Source organism: Odontomachus brunneus, unplaced genomic scaffold (assembly GCF_010583005.1).
Source record: "Odontomachus brunneus isolate Ranch 3 - 2012 unplaced genomic scaffold, Obru_v1 Obru_scaffold_095, whole genome shotgun sequence".
Classification (NCBI taxonomy): Eukaryota; Metazoa; Arthropoda; class Insecta; order Hymenoptera; family Formicidae; genus Odontomachus; species Odontomachus brunneus.
The window spans coordinates 1,217,338-1,235,371 of NW_022639545.1; the positions used below are offsets into that span (position 1 = coordinate 1,217,338).

The 18,034-nt window shown below is 36.5% G+C and overlaps 1 protein-coding gene across 2 annotated transcripts in view; it reads left to right on the forward strand.

The window, feature by feature from the left end:
* LOC116848428 overlaps positions 1-18,034 on the forward strand; it is a 78,857-nt gene that overhangs the window by 44,062 nt on the left and 16,761 nt on the right. For both annotated transcript variants that reach the window (XM_032824516.1, XM_032824517.1), the window contains exons 2-3: positions 13,779-13,931; positions 15,616-15,756. In XM_032824516.1, coding sequence (XP_032680407.1) covers positions 13,779-13,931; positions 15,616-15,756 — 294 coding nt within the window. The remainder of the gene's footprint in view (positions 1-13,778; positions 13,932-15,615; positions 15,757-18,034) is intronic.

The following is an 18,034-nucleotide window of genomic DNA, read 5'->3' on the forward strand; positions in this document are numbered from 1 at the left end:
CTGCGTGAGCTCGGCAAAGTCCAGATTTTTGCATCGCAACCGGCGACAGACTTGTCCGGCAAAAAGGGCCGTAATCAAGAAGCCCGAGAAGAATTGCGTGTCGCGACGACGACGAGGACGATGCCGCGATATCAACACGCGCGCGCGCACGCACGCACGCGATCTCGCGAAGGAGTCGATTGTACTTTTTCTGCAATTAGCATGATTATGCGCCTTGCCAGCGAGGGCGAGTCGGTTTCCCCGATGACACGGACAAACCGCGGACAAACGGGAATTTATCGTACGAATGTACGAATGAAACGTATGCCGTCCGTCGTCATTGGACCGCGATGATTCGCGCCGCGCGATTAGGAACTCGACGTCGCTAAATGAAGCTCGTTATTTCTATCCCACGGGGATCGATTTCTCCTCTCTTTGCGGTCGCGAGCGCCCCTATCGTGCCACTGTTCGCGAATTAAATGTTGACCGTGTTTCCCCGACGCTCTCGTGTGGAACTCACTTCTCTCCTCTCCCCCTCCTGCTCCCTTCCCCCGCAGCGCTCAGCCCCCTTCTTGCGACATGGTTAATTTACTATGTTCCCGTATATGCCGCGCGTATCGGTGATATTACGCTTGAACTTTTGAAGAGGTGGCAGCTTTCGCTTTAACATTCAGCTATAAACGTCAAATCCTGGAAAACGTAATTATCGCGCCGACGTAAATGTATGAGTGGCCTCAATGTTAACACGCCGATGGAGATTGAGTGCTACACGTCCAGCTTTTTCTCCCCTTCTGCCCCTTTATTCTTAATTTGCTTGTTTCATCGCGAATATGAGAATAAACAACCATCGCACATCTAAACAAATATAATCTTGTTATCGGCGGATATTCTCTCATATGCATACATAGTCTCAAAAATAGTCACTACCATATATATGAAAAAGTTTCGCAAAGAATGAGATTTTATATCTTTTTATCTGCGGATTGCTTGACTCCGAAGCTGGTTCAATTGAAATTTTATCTCTTTCCCTCTCTTTCTTTTTTTGCCCTAATAAGAATGTCAGAACGCGTAGTTAGTTGAACGCGTAGAATGTCAGAACTCGGTAGTTACCATAGTCACATACATAGTCTCAAAAGAATTCCTCTAAAACCAAAAGGAAAGTAATCTAAAGCCCAAAAAAGGATCTCTCGAGGCAAGATGCTGTTTCCTACAATTCCACGTTGTGAGCAAACATTTCTACCAAAAGAGCGTTCCTCTCCTAATAAAGATAAATGATGTTGTATTAGAATATTTTCCTTTCGATTTACAAGAAGAATTCCCTTGAGGCCATATGTAAAACCTAAAAAATATAATCTTATTTTGAGTGGAGTTCTCTTATATTTGGTCTCAAGAGGAGATTTCTCTATATTCTAAGATAAGATTAATAGATAAGATCTAATAGAGATTTCTCTATTCTAATTGCATATCCTAAGCGAAAACTTTTATCAAAAGAGCGTTTCCCTTCTACTTAAAAGAAACAATTTTGTGCTTATAATATTTTCCTTTTGCTTTTTAAAGAATCCTCTTAAGGCCATGTAAATACCTAAAAAAAATCTTATCATTAAAAATATTTTTACACGAATATTTTTACACGTGGTCTCAAGAGGAGGCCTCTTTAAGAAGCAAAAGAAAAATATTCTAATATCCGAAAAAAACTATCATTCTTATTGTATTGAAGTGAACTATTATAATAAAAAATCTATTAGATATTACTCTAATTGTTTTCCCCTTTCGAATAAAGAGGAATAAGTGATTGAAGTTGTATTTCTTGTATTCAAAAGAAATTAAACAATTATTTGAGATGGAGAATGAGTATAATATTAATAATGATTAATATAAAGGGTCAATTTGACGTGGAAAGCTGATTCGCCGCATACATGCCAGGAATTTGGTCACGTACGTTTAAGTATCGGTTGTTCCAGCTTCTTGGTAAGTTAACTGATAGTTAAATCATACGTCTGTCTTTACTTTTCCTTCAATTTAGACAGACATATGATTTAACTATCATTTAATTTAAATTAAAGAAGTTGGAACAACCGGTTCTTACACACACTATTATCAAACATTATTATCCTGTCATAGTATAAAATTTCATTTTGTAACGCGACAACCGCGAATGGCCCTTAATGGCCTATATTTCTCTCACTTTGGTCAAATTTCATCAGTCTTTTTACATGTGTTTATTTAATGCTCTCTTCCCCCAGAAGAAATTTCTACTGAGAACATAAAACGTGTACTGTAAATAAAAGATGAAATTCCTCTAACATTAAGAATATTGTGTTTAGAATATTTTTCTTTTGGCTTTAGGAGAATCTTCTTGAGGCTATAGATAAGAGAGAGTATCTCCTCTAAGAATAAGATTATATATTAGACGCAGGTTTCTGGTGAAGGTTCAAGGCGTGACGGAGGAAGGCGAGGACGAATCGCGTGTTCCTGAACTTCTCACGTCTATTACGGGGACTTGTTTAAAAGACAACTCGGCTCGCCTTCTTGGTCGCTCGAGACGTTCGTGGAGTAAAATTAAGTTTCAATAACGATCGCAAATTGTCTTATCCGCTCGGAAGTTCCTCTAATTTTCCGTGAGCAAATCAACCCTCCGCAATGACACGGTTAATATCTCGGGTAACGCGAGATAATCGCGAATTCTCTCGATACAAGGATGACAGCTCTCATCTTCAGAGGGAAGTTTCGGTTAGGTTAGGTTAGTTCCCGCAGTCGGCCGTAGTCGCAGAGTTAATACGCATATGTCAGGCGGAACATAAGCACGGAACGATCGTGAACTGCCTGTTCGCCGCTCGTTTCCGATCCCGGAATGTCCGTTCTCCGAGGAATCGTAACTCGCGCGAATGAAACTTCTCGGCAAATAGCTATACGCGTAAGGCTCTCCGAATTTCCGCCTCGTTTGTCAATTCAGCCCGCAAAATTCTCCCGGGGCATGAGAGCGCGGCGAAGGGGAAAAATTGGAAAATTGAACCACCGGCGGGCTCCCATGTCAATTTCGAGTGAATGGAAGACTTTACCGAAAAATAAGACTTTGGCCGATATATTCGAGTCGAGTAAGCGCATTCCTGTCGCTCTCTCCCTCTATTAAAATGTTCCTTGGATAAATAAATAAATAAGATAAAGATACCAATTCCCGGACACGTACCTAATTCTGGACATCCTTATTGTTTTAGTCTTTAAATACGAATATTTAAACTTTCAACATAGAATATATTTACATACTCAATACATATATTTTATGTTACAAGTTTAAATATTTGTATTTAGAGACCAAAACAAGACGAGCGTCCACAATTAGATACATGTCTGGGCATTGGTACTTTTACCTTACAGGTATAAATCGTATTTTCGCGACTTTCAATAAAAGTCGGAAAATTCGCTGAGGCGGATACGCCAACGTTTTCAGTGTGACGCCGCCTTTCAATTTATCTTTCCGTTATTGTTCCTCGTCAAAAGACGATCTATACACAGAAAGATCATATCGAAAAAGCTTAATTAGCATAACCGTGAGGAAGAAAAAAGACGTGCTGCATGATGCAGAGGCAGGAAATCGAGTCTGTGGCTCGTCGTCAAAACAAATCGATACTGTAACGGGAACTGTATCTGTTCGCGTGCCGATTCGTCGTAAAAGACCGCATCGACTTTCCGATAAACTCGACGTCTGCGTCTATCTTCGCGAATCGGGCCGAAAAAATATTATCTCTCTCGTGAGCTGGAAGCGGATGTATTCATACATACCGTTATACGTCCGTACCGTATCAGACAGTGACCGAGGTGCATGAAAACGACACACAGGAAACGTTATATAAAAAAACTCCACCGTTAACGCATCATAGTCTGGAATTTCGAGGTGCGATCTGTCGCCCTTCAATCGGGCCAGCCCCCGATCTTCTGCGGTAAACTGCGCGAGATTTCATCAATCACAAAGAGCACCTTGCGATGCATCAATCACGGGCATAAAATATTAAATGTGCCTAGAACCCGCTCCTGTATAAGCGATTCAAGCCACGCAACGCTGCGAGTTTCTCTCGCTTAAAGCGTGAAATTACACCTACTGATGTAATCCACCCCTTATCTTCACTTTGAAACACAGGATCTTCAAAATTCGGATTCTAATAAAATATTCATGTAACATAGAATTGTCTAGAATGACAATCTAAGAGATCATTTTTCCTCTTGAAATTAATTCTTCTTCTATTTTCCTATTTTTACCAAAACCGCGCGCAAATACTGAAGCAAATATTACGAGTAACACAAGAAACCGGAGTGCATCACTATTCATAGATTGAGCAGATTGAATGCGAGATTACTATAATTTGATTCTAATAGGTGACCCATGATGAAACGATTGTGCTCCAAAGAGTTAAGATGTCGATATCTCGATAATGTCTTAATAACGATCAAATGCACACTGAGAGAGAAAAATAGCTAAAAGATAAGAAATATCTGTGTGTTTGTTGGGTACTAATAACATATTCACTATATGTACTAATGTACATATTTTTATATTGAGAAAAAAGATCTTTTAAACGAAAAAAATATGTATTTTCTTAAAACAAACTTGCTTTTGATGAAGTAATAATTGTTTATTCTACTTAAATCAAAGAATTTAAATTCAAATAAACATGTTATTAATATCCACTCCACTGTATTTTTCCACTCACATTATAGATCAGAGAAGTCAATAAGAGATGCAAGATATCGATTACAAAGCACGTTATATCAATAAGTAAATCAAAACATGAAGCACTGAACGCCCCATTTCTTCACTTGTGCCATTCATGTATGTGAGAAAGAGAGAAAAAAAAACTATATCCAAGAAAAAAATATATCCAAGAAATTAAAAATATATTTTTTCAGAGGACATTATAATAACATATTTACTTACGCCAATATAAAGTATTTTTCAAATAAGAAAATATAAGCTTTCTTAAAATCTTACAAGTAAACCTACCCAAAAGTTATACTCCGATTTCTTTCTAACTTGGCACAAATATAGAAGTACAAAAAATATTTAGGTCATATTTTTTAAATTTTGGCCCATTTTGAGTTTCACGGGCAGTTTATAGTTTTTTAATGTTCTCACTTTTATCATCAACAAGTGCAACAAAAATGCATAAGAAATAAAATTGAATACAGATATAGGCATTTTTAGTTCGCTATTATTTATATATTAATTATAAGTATAAAGTTAAATATGTAAAATTATTTCTATAAATAATAAAATGTTTAAACGAAACATGTAAAAAGTTTTAAAAAACTATTTATTCAAATAATTTCTCAGTTTGGCCGAGATTCGAACCATTTTTGACTAGTTTAGCACAGACTTAAAATATTTCGGATGGAATCTCAGCTAAAGAAATTTAGAATGATTCGTATCTCAGCTATGTCGATTTTGTTAAACTTATAATAACAATAGTTATGGATATAAAGAGCCAATTTGCTGTTATTATGTGCTTACAATAATACATAACAACAGTGATTTGGTTCTTTATGTCCATAAATAGTATTGTTATTCTAGCTTTGATTTGCAGAGCTGTTACACTTATTATAGTTTTTTATGGTAGAATTTTTTCTTAAAATTATTTAACTATATCTTGTATTCAATTTCTATCTGTATTATATTTCATATTTCTTATGCATTTTTGTTGTACTTGTTCATGATAGGAGTGAAAACATTAAAAAGCTATAAACTGCCCGTGAAACTCAAAATGGGCCACAATAAAAAAATATGAATACTTTTACATTTGTGCCAAATTAGAAAGAAATCGGAGTGTACTTTTTGGGTAGGTTTACTTAGCCTTTCGTAAAAATTGTTTATTCTAATATATAAAATAATATTCTAATAATTTATTTTAATATATAAAACTTATTCTATATTTAACAATAAAAGGAATTCAGATTTAAGAATAAATATGTGTGCGTTATATATCAATACCTATTGAATAAATACTTTTTATTTTTTAGATATTTCTTCTCTCAATGTGGATGTAGTGCGAAGGAAAATCGTGTGTTCCACGCAATCGACATTTTGCGTGGGCTCTTATTGGTTTTTCTTGTCTATATTTAATCGCGCATCTGAGAGCCCGATAATTTATCCAGCATTTTGTCCTAATAACGATTAATCTTTCTAATCGCGAGTGGATTTCCTCGCGGGCCTCTCGGTTTGGCTTCTGATCGATAAGCCGAATTAAGATCAGTGTGCACACGTGTATGTCGGCATATTTCGCCGTGCGTGTGTCGCGTGCGTGCACGTCATCGTGCGGCTGTACGCACGCGGACCGGAGAGTAATTCAAGGAGGGAAAGAAAAACGGGGGTAGTCGTCGGCGAAGGGTGACGACGGTGAGCGTGGGAGGTTTCACACGTGAGAGCATTGGCGGCGTGCCATAGTGAACTGACCCACTTTTAACGCGTAGATTGACCTGCCTGGCGCCATTTTAACTTCGAGCCGTCGAATAGTCGCCACCCTTGATCCCGTCTTTCCAGGTCGCCGCGGGCAAATTTTTTAACCCTAGGTGAGGCATTCTGCGACGCTCATAATTCGCGACGCGCTACAAGACGGCCTTGAGAATGAACGCGCGTTAATCAACGTGGCCTTTTGAATCGAAACTCGTCTCCCCTCTAAGCTTTTTTAAAATACCCGTCATCCTCTCCTGAAATAGTCTCCGTCCAGAGTTTTATCGACGCGAAAATTGATGGCTCTTACAATACGCGTTCCAACCTCGCTTTCGTTTACTTTCATTGCTCCTCGTAACGTTGTAAAACGGCGTCGAAAAGTCGAGGCAAAAAAAGATATATTTTATCGATTAAAATTCTAACATTAAAAAGCTGTTCGTGAAACTCAAAATGGGCCACAATGAAAAAATATGACCTAAATATTTTTTTTTACTTTTACATTTGTGCCAAATTAGGAAGAAACCGGAGTATACTTTTTGGGTAGGTTTACTTTGTTAGCCTTTCGTAAAAGCAATTGTTTATTCTAATATATAAAATAATATTCTAATAATTTATTTTAATATATAAAACTTGTCTTTAGTCGGATAACGTGGATTTAGTGATACACGCGCGCGCACCGCGGACAGTTTATTAATTTGGCCGAGAACGGTCATGAATCCGCGGGTGCTACACGTGACACGAAGGAAAATCAATTTAAACATCTGCGTAATTAAAGTCGGTACTATGCACTAATCAAATTCCTGCGGTTGACCAATCTCCGACACGCACGTAAACTTTCCACAGTACGTGTGTGTACGTGTGCCGGCCTGTACATACACGATCGTTGTTTGCAATTCTATGCAATTTCAATGCGATCTGAATCAACAACGTGAGTACGACGTGCGCAACGCCGCATTCGGCGTATATTATTAAAATTTTGGATGAAAATAAAAGACAATTGACCATACTTATGCAAGTATGATCCAACCAAAATTACGATTTTTTAGTTTTTGTTAGCAAGTTTAAGTAACCTGTGTAAGTCTTTCTACGTAAAAGCTTTTGTTAGCAAGTTTAAGTAGCCTGTGTAGATCTTTTTACATAAAATAAGAGAGATCCGAGTCTTATGGGTGTCTAAATTTAATTAAAAACAGTTTTTGTTTTTTTCTAATAATTATGCTATTTTTTTATAGTTGCATCTTTTTTAGGGTTAAGCTTATTAATGATAAGTGCTTTCAAAGAAAAGAAAATTGACTTTGCTTGTTTTCTTAAACAATAACAAAGAATCTTAGTGTTGTCTATACTTTCTAAATTATCTATCAAATTTTTAACTTCATTTTCCTCGAAACATATTTCATATGAGTTGGACCATTTTTGCATAACTACGGTCAATTGGGATTAGAATAGACAAGATCCGAATGTAGGACTCAACAGCGATCGGCTACGAGCGTTAACTGCTCTATCTCTCGCGCAACTAAAGTGGTGAGTGTTAAAAGTTTGTTAAAATGAATTGAAAACGAGACGAGTTCTGACGAGTCAGCTGATATCGATTTAAACCAACTATTTGTCTTCCACTTTCGTTTCATGTCCAATTCAAGACAAATTCTAATTAGATTTCAGAATATTTCGCTGAAATATCGCATTTTCAATTCGGTCATTAGATTATCCCGTTCATCAAAATATATAACGTATGAGACGAGCTGTCGCGTACCAGACGATATCGATTCGTCTAGCTGTTTATTGCCTTTCACTTTCGCTTCGTATCCAATACAAATCTTAGACTAATCGATTCTAACTAAGTTTCAGAATATTTCGCTGAAATATCGCATTTCCAATTCGAACATTTGATTATCCAAATGTTTCCGCAGTCATAAATATAACGATATACACAATTATCCTAGCTTTTTCTCGTCGAAAATGCGACGAGATAAATCAAGGCGATTTTTGTTTGAGCATGCACTATATAAAATGACGCTTTGAATGAGTTCAAACTGGACGCTCACTATTTCGCGTTGATGTTCAGCGAGCAAGCGTCCAACCTCAGTTCGCTGCGTTCCACGACATCCAGCTGTCCGACGTCGACTGATCCTTATTTACTAAGCTTATTTCCACTGCACTCACGACCGTCGTAATTTTAACAATTTAACGGTAATTTCAAAGAATTAACGATAATTTTTAACGATTTAACGGAGAGTACAAGTACACGATAAAATTCAATGTTTCATATATATACTCGCCACGAATCGCGTGCAAAAAATCGTAAGCAAGAGTTCGCGGCGCGTTGGACGAAGTCGAGAGAAAAAATGGAAATATTCGCGTACGGCACAATGCTCTGTCGGCAAACAGGGCTCGCGTTCCGCAGAAATTCTAATTTTGCAAAAGACATGATCAATATACGCGTCGAATTTGCGACAGGTATGCATGATTTCGACTAATATAAAATAATACTGTAGCCCATTATATACGGAAATTGAGGAAACTTATCGAGATGATCGAGAAATTTATGGCGAACCGGGTAAGTAATCACGAATTTCGCGTGTAGTGGTGCAATTCTAATGCGCTATTGTGGTGCGCGATTCTGATGCTGAACGTGCTCGAAACAATTGAGGGGTCGCACTAAATGAGCAATTTCGTCGAATAACTTTATGCGTATGTGTCTTAAATCAGTTATAATATAATCTTTTTCATACAAATTTATCAAAGATGAAGACATTAAGATATCAAAAGGAATCGTAAAAGAATATCTTTAAGAAAAAAATACCCAATACAGTCATGTATTGCATACATAACTAGTAAATGATACCAATATTTAAACAAACGCGATCTCTTAATTGCTTCGAACAATTTGTATTTCGGTAGGCACAAACATGTAGAACTCGACATGCAAGAATTTAAACTACACTGAGAGAAAAAATTGCTAATTTTACTAAAATTTAGTGTCAGTCATATCCTTCTGTTGTTCTTTGATAAGAGAAAATAGTGGAATATGTATGAGATTATTATCATTAAATTACAATGAGAGAGAGAATCTACTAAAAAAAAGTGATTTTCCTAATAAAAATATAAAACATTTTTCTCTCAGTGTAAAAAAATCGCATTGATATTAAGAAATTTTGCAAATACCCGCCACCAACCAAATTATTAATTGTCATCTAAATTTCGACATAATTACTTTAAGTTTTCAATTTTTCTCACTCACCGAAACACCGATAACTCAAAGCCGGCCACGTCAGAGCCGCAGCTCTAGAAGAAAAAATACAGTTTCACTGATTAGACGCATGGATCAACGGCTTGACGGGAAAAATGCGCATAGATACGAGCGTGTTAAATCGCGATCGTTGTAAATCAACGCGCGACTACGTCCCAGTTTTTGATCGGTTCAGATAGTCGAACACGAAAGTACGGAAGATCTGTAAACCTACCTTCAAGCCGGCTCTGCTTGGCCCGAACCGGATCCTCCGGCACGGCATCCATCGAAACTGCATCCCCTCGGGAATTACATCCATCCATCCATCGTGTGACCGCAAGCTCTGGTGGATCTGAAACAAAAAGCAAGCTTCGGTTGTTGTGTGTTTCAATTAATTACGTGGATAAATGTATCGAGAATACGAGACTGTATATTTCTCCGTTAATCCCTTTCCAGTGACGACACGCTACTTTCAGAATGGCAACCAGGATCATTAGTGTCTCCCTCGATTTTTCTTCCCTCGAGATGCTCGAAAAAATCCCCAAAAATCACTGAAGTTTCCTTCTCACCCTTCTAGTTGAAGATCACATAATTGCTTTGTAAAAAATAAATTGCTAAGTATTTTATTTTATTTTTATTGTTTTTTCGACAAAAGTGCTCCGAGAAACGAGAATGGCCCTGGTTGCTCACATATGACCCTGGTTGCTCGGATGGTAAATTAATAAAAACAAAAAGTGGCATCCCAGCAACACAATGCATTGGATCGATATCAAACTTATAGCGAGGCCAACCGTTGGCCGACTAATATGTGCTGTTCAGGTAGCCACCCTTAAAAAATTCTAAAACGTTGCTCGAAATGATCCTAACACGACTATCGTGTGTAATATAACGTAATATTTATTGTGTGTATAATAATATATAATATATTATAATATATTTTATATAAGATATTATATATTATAATATATATTATAATACATATAATATTGTAATATATATGAGATATAATATATAATACGTAATTATAGTTAATATATAATAAATAATATACAACTAACGATTTCGTTTTTTGGGAAAACCGGGAATAACGACCTGATGTATATTTACTCTCATATCAAGGATCGTTGTGATTGTTCCCTCGTTGTTAATCCTAAGTGTATTGTTATTCCGAGGGTCATGTGACCTAGAGACCCTCAAACAGAAATTGGCCAATGGGGATCTCCACGTGATTAGCGCACGGGATTATGGCCCGAAAAATAGCGACACCAATACGAAGCTGTGCTCACCAGGCGCGAACGGGCATAAAATATGAATTGAGATATTGTCGCACTCTGCGAATGTATAGTTTATCGCTCAAATAATGATGATAAATAAAGATGTATACATGTATATCCTTTAAAATGTATAATGTAAATTTTTGAAAATATTACATATAGTCAATAATAATCACACGTTATATAATATCGAAAGAAATAAAAAACAACTAATCCTGAAATATTATTATTCAAGTAATATAATAAATAATTAGTTAAAAAATATATATATAAAATATATATAAATAAAATATATATAAAAATATATATAAAATAATATATATGTACTAAGTAATTTTAATATATAGAGATTACTTATTATTGTTATAAGTTATTTAAAGTTGTTATAAGTTTTATTTAAAGATACATAAATGTGTGCAAGTGTAATAGTTAACTGTTCATTTTACGTTATGTAATGTTAAATTTCGTAATTAAAATGATAAAATATCTCGTCATACAATTGATGTTGCACACGGAGAGAACGATTTGTTGAATTAAATAAACGTTTCTTTGGAATAATCCAAACATATTATTTGGTTGACACAACAAAAATATTTCTTTGGAATTTAGCCTCAAATAAATATTTTTGTTGCATCAAATAAAGTTTTGTTCGATCAAAAAATAAAAATAAAAAAATTCATTTGGATTATTCCAAAGAAATGTTTATTTGATTCAACCAAATCGTTCTCTCTGTGCAGGGGCCCGATTCTTAACGGTGTGCGAATGAGGTACGCATGCGAAAATCTACAGAATACGTAACGTGAACTATACATTTTCGCATGCGTATCTCATTCACATACCATCAAAAATCGAGCCCCAGGTCGATACACACGCACACATTTAATAGATCATGTACTCACTCACACATATCATTGCCGCCATTTTTCGGGCCAATGGCCAGTCTCTGTTTGAAAGTCTCTAATGTGACCTACAGCGTAACGAGACGTATTTAGAAACACATTACATTACGTTATTTACTCGCTTATTTACCGTATTCTCCAGATCGTGTAATGTTATTATTATCTATTATTTCATGATGATTAATTTTCATGGTTGAGACATACAAACTGTCAAGATCACTATCTTCGCGATGATATCTCGCGGTATAAGCAACGATATGAGCAATCACATAGAAAAGACAACTGCGTTAGCGTAATTGAATTTTCTGTTACTTGGGGATCAGATGAAAAACTCGGTTATAGGAGCAGAAAGATTCCTGTAGGAGGTTTCTACTCGGCCAATTGCTCTTCGTTATATCTCGAACGAATTTTAATGCAGCTAAACGTTCAGACGAATGTTTTCGCAGCAACGGAGGTATTATTTATTGTCGGCGAGTTTTTCGTCCGGATCCGGTCCAGTAAACTCGAACTGAAACCTTTTTTCCATGCAGCATTGCGGAGAAGGGACGACAATGAGTTTACACGGCGTTTTTAGTCTGGGATAATCCGATAATCTGATTTACCGTTCGATATCGCCGTCGCAATGATACTCAGCAACTGCATTTCCCAGCCTCGTGGTAAAGCTATAAGAGAGAATTCACATTTCGGCAGAGAAGCAGAAAAACAGAAGCCAATCAGACCTCGAATTGGTAGAAAAGCAAAAACTGTCGACTATCATCTGACCTCCAGCGCGAATTCCGATTGGCTTCTGCCTTTCTGTTTTCCACCTTTCAGAATACGAATTCTTCCTAATGCGCGCTATCTCGAGAAGCTTACGAAAAGATGAAAAAGTTTCGTTGGCGCACGCGGGCGTATCATTCCGCCTCTTTGAAGGCGCGAAGATTACAAAGCCGGCAGATATCTTTTCGAATTCGCGAGTGGCATTATCCGAGGGAGGCGGGAAGGCGCGAAGGATTCTTCGGACCTTCGCCTTCAATGCGACGGGGTGGAAGAAGTAGGTGAACTATTATGCGACCAACAATGCGGCAATCAAGCGGACTCCCCGCTATCTCGGCAAAAAGATGATATTCGGCTGTTCCGCGAGCTTGATCGCTGACATTTCGCCACGGCGAAACTGTGTGTCGCCTTAATGATTTATGGACGTCGGTGATACCATCGCGGTGTCGTCGCTTATTACGTTTCTTTTATGCGCGCTCATAACCTTTCGCATCACCACGGAACACGTGTGCCGGCATGATGTTTGCACAGTTACCGCGATGGCAGCTCTGTGTATACACAGGAGATGCCCGGCTACTGTCGCTCAACTCCGCGCGACGGACTTGGTAAACTTGAAACTTGACTTCTCTTTATCGCGAAACGAGATCCGAAACGTGATACGCGGCTAGACTTGCGCGGCCGGAAATGTTCATATCGATTATACCATGCTTTCAAGAACGGAGACGCGCGAATCGATGAAGGAAACTTGTCTCAATCGGGTCTCTGGCAGGAAATTTACTCTTGCAACACTATTTCAAAAATAAAAATGGCTCTGGGAAACTGCGGGAGGTAATAGACTTTCGTCGAATATTCGTTCAGAGGGAGGAGATTCGTTCTAAATTCTTTTTTTTTTTGTTATTGTATATCGTTCAACAAAAAGTTCATCTCCCTCGTGTAAAAATTACACACATATACACATATATATAGTATCGACCAATTTGAGTTTTGCAGAAAATAAAATTTCCAATAATAAAAAATCTATACTTTTATTACTTTAATATATTGCGTGTCGAAATAAATTAATATTGAATTGTGTTTCAAAAAAAATCAATTGACATATAAAAAATTATTATATTTTTCTCGCTTGACAAACTTTTTTTATAATTGTTTATGAGTTTGTAGAGCAGTCGAGAGACTGTTTCAGCTGCTTATCGAGCGTATTTTTTCAGATTTATCCGGCAGGGGCACGAAAAAATTTAGCGACGACTGCACGCTGGACAGTGAATGCGGTTTCGCGGGCTCCTATTGTGAACCCAAAAAGAAGAAGTGCGGCTGCAAGGAGGAATTCGAGGCCACGAACCATATCGATAAATGCGGACACGGTAAATTGCTATCCTTTCTGGCATCTCTTATATGAGATCTTTTTTTATTTTTTTTTCTTCACGATCGCATGTGCAAAATATGTGAAGATCTTGAGGGAATCTCGATTCATGGGGAGAAAATTGGAAGAGAAAGAAAGATGAAGGGAGGAAAAGGTATAGAGATAGAAAGCGATTGCTCCTCTTTTATGGAATTTTTCCATTTCTGGCCTGCAGCTACGTGGAATATCTTTAACATTAATAATAATAAAAAACATTGTTTAAAAGATAATAACTTGAAAACGCTGTTCTTTAACTGTGCACTGAGAAGAAAAATATCTAAAAAATACAAAATATTTATTTGGTGTGTACTAATAATATATTTAGTTAAATATAAATTCTTCTACACTTAGAATAAATTTTGCATATATTAGAATAAATTATTATAATATTTTATTTTACATAAACAATTGCTTTCGCGAAAAGCTGAAATTTTAAAGAAATATGTATTTTCTTTTTTGAAAAATATTTTATATTAGCACGATTCATATAAGTAAATGTATTTTTTACTAGTATCCACACCGAATAAAAGTACCAGGTATAGAAGTATGAAACCGGAATTTTTTTATACAAATAAGACGTCTGTTGTTCGAAAGTGATAAATAATACTTTATTCAAAATAATTTCCACTGTTTTGAACACATTTTTCCCACCTCTCTGGCAGTTTATGAATGCCGTGCCAAAAAAACTTTTCATCTTTTGAAGCGAACCAGTTATCTAGCCATTTTTCCACATTTTCATACGAATCGAAGCGTTGGTTAGCGAGAGCGTGTCCTAGCGATGCGAACAGGTGATAATCGGACGGAGCCAAGTCTGGAGAATAAGCCGCATGCGGTAGTAATTCCCAACTGAACGACTCGATCGTTTCCTTGACCCGTTTTGCTGTATGTGATGGGGCATTATCATGGAGCAAAATGACATTGTGTTGCCTTTTTGCATATTCTGGTCGTTTTTTAGTCAATGTTCGATTTAAATCGATCATTTGTTGTTGGTAGCGATTAGTATTGACGGTTTGACCAGGTTTCAGCAGTTCATAGTTCATAGTTCATAGTTCATAGTTCTTCGTTCCTCACGTCAAAATCACCACTTTTGAATTTTTTAAACCACTCGAAACACTGAGATTTACCAAGAGCATATTCACCGTAAGCTTCGACAAGCATTCGATGTGATTCTGCAGCAGTTTTCTTTAAATGATAACAGAAAATCAATGCTGTCCGCAAATCATAGTTAGTAGGCTCGAAACGTGACATGTTTAAGGTTATACAAAAATATACTAGAGAATGAAAGTTGGGGTTATGTTTGTTGACAATATTCGTCAGCTGTTAGGAGAATATAATAGCGCGGCAGTAGCGGTCTTACGGTCACTAAACTGAACGCTGGCACCATTTATAGGGAAATTCCGGTTTCATACTTCTACACCTGGTATGTTCTATTTCTTAGATATTTTTTTCTCTCAACATACTATATTGAAAATAGATCACTACGGAGATCTCTTTCTTCCTCTCTCCTTCTCTCGACAAAAATTATGAGCTTCTTATCGGCCTGCAGAATCGTTTCATTCGATGATCTCCACGTACATTTCACAGACCTGATATATATATTTTTTTCTTTTATAGTAAACGTTTGTAAAAAATATATATCTTTCCAGCGGCAAATGTAAACGAGTCTTGTTTCTTCCACGAGCAATGCGAGGCACGAGTCAGCCAAACGGAATGTCGCGACGGCCGTTGCATCTGCCTGTTCGAGAAGGTGCCGGAGACGAAACCCGATGGCGTAATAGTCTGCGTCGGTAAGGACCGATATCCTTGAGAAACCGAATATACGACAGCTCTAATGAAAATCCTGTCGTGCCATCATGCTTCGACACGAGACACGACGAGAATCAAAAGCGGGAGGGAATTAATGAATTCCTCCCCGCTTTCCTCGGCTTCGATGCTCTCGCGCATCTGGAGCATTTCGCTCGTGCGACAGAACATTAAAAAATAAGGATGAGAAGAGATATGGCAGCGACGCTGTAGTTTGCGTTCTTATTAATACTGCAGAAGACGTTTATTCGAAACTATAGAGACGCTTCAATGAGTGATCAGCACGAGAGAACTACAAATGGATAACTTAAGGGGGCAATACCGTTCTCTGGTCAAAAAAATTTTTCTTTTTTTACATTTTATTAAACTGTGTAATTTTAAAAATGTATTCCTACTTATTGCATGGAAAAATTCGAAAAATTGCATAAGTTACAGCCTATTATTCGAAGCGGAGCGCAAGTTAAATCCGTCGCTCACCGAGCCGTTTAAAATTTCGTCAAATATATGCGGTCCACGAGGGTCCTATGAGCCCTAAGTAACAAAAGAACGACTCGAGTGTTTGCTCTATGAGCCTAGAATCGCTGATTAGGTTAAAACTTACGTAAGTACTAAAAATATAAGCTTAAATAGTACCCGAAACTTTAAGCGCGTTTTTCTCAAAACGATTTTTCTCTAACTGGCGTGCACGATTTGAGACAAACTGCTGATCGACTTCTGGCTATACCTACATATTCAAAACATGTGCTATTTTCGTCCGAACCAGCGAAATTAAAATATATTAACTTTTTCTATTTATTTCCAATGAAAAACTGTCGATTTTTAAGACGTTTTTTTCAAATACCTACAACTTGCTGAAAAACGATCCGTTTTCAATATATCCGATTCCAACGATAACTGAATGCTCCTAGTTTAATAATCAAAAAGATTATTGTTGCCAAAAAGGCTTTCTTGTTTTACATTAACGAGTCATGAGATATCATGCGCGCTATGGAACAAAAACCGCTCATTTCACGTGTTTTTCAATAAGTTTTATATTTCTCAGCGTACATACTGATAAAAATTCTGACATATAAATAAAATATGTAGTATTTAGCGTACCAAGTTTCAAAATAATCGGCTGTGTAGTTTCAGAGGAAAAAATTCGCAAAAATAGCCTCCTTTTTCGGCCTCCTTTTTCGGCCGAGAAACGGTATTGCTCCCTTAATACACAAAAATATATAATATATATAAATATATAATATATAAGAATATATAATATATATAATAAAGAATATTCTTGTTTGGAGAATATTATTATTAACGTTTTAAAAATAAGAATAATGTTAAAATGAGATTATATGGCATTAAACGAAGATAAATTAGTTTTCAATCAAAACGAATATAATCAAAGTAACACAATTTATATTTAATTAAATTTTCTCAATAGTCTACAACAATATTGATATTATTGTTTATATATCAGAAAATAATTAATTTTACTATATTCGTTTTGATTGTAGTTAATAATAATAATATATATAACGCAGAATATTAATATTGTAATATTCTATGAAAAAATGATTGTATTAATTTGACTGTATTCGTCTTAATTGAAAACTGATTTACATTCGTTCAATGCCATATAATCTTCTTTTAACATTAATTTTTAAAATGTCAACAATAAAAATATTCTCCAAACAAGAATGTTCTTTTTTTTCGGGTACATACATATACTGGGAAAAAATTGTTTAGGTTAATAAGATTTCGCTTGAACGAACAAAATTCGTTCAAGCAAACGCTTAGTCGATCGAACGAATTGTATCGTTGCTGCGATGAGATATATATTAATTGATTGAATGATTGCGATTTGGTCAGTGATTATGTCAACGCAACTTATCGTTGCACTAATGCGTAATTTGTTCAATAGATACAATATTTCTCTGAAGTGACTACCGATTTTGCCGGTCCAGCTGCTTTTTTTCCCAGTGTATAAACAGGTTTTGAACTACAAGTGAGAGAAATGGACAAACAAGGGCCAAACGCGATTGTTGGTGCGGACGACAATCTCGCCGCAAAGTGAGAATATATTTTCGTCGCGTATTTTTTTTTGCGGGCACACATGAAACGAGATTTAAATGTATTACTTAGAATTACAAAAAATTACGTGCAAAAATGAATTTACATTCGATGGTTATTCATGGCGTTCGTGACGTGTGAAGGTGGCATAAGATTACGCCATTCAAATTAATTTTGCAGCCACTGCGGCGAAAGAGAGTTTCAGCA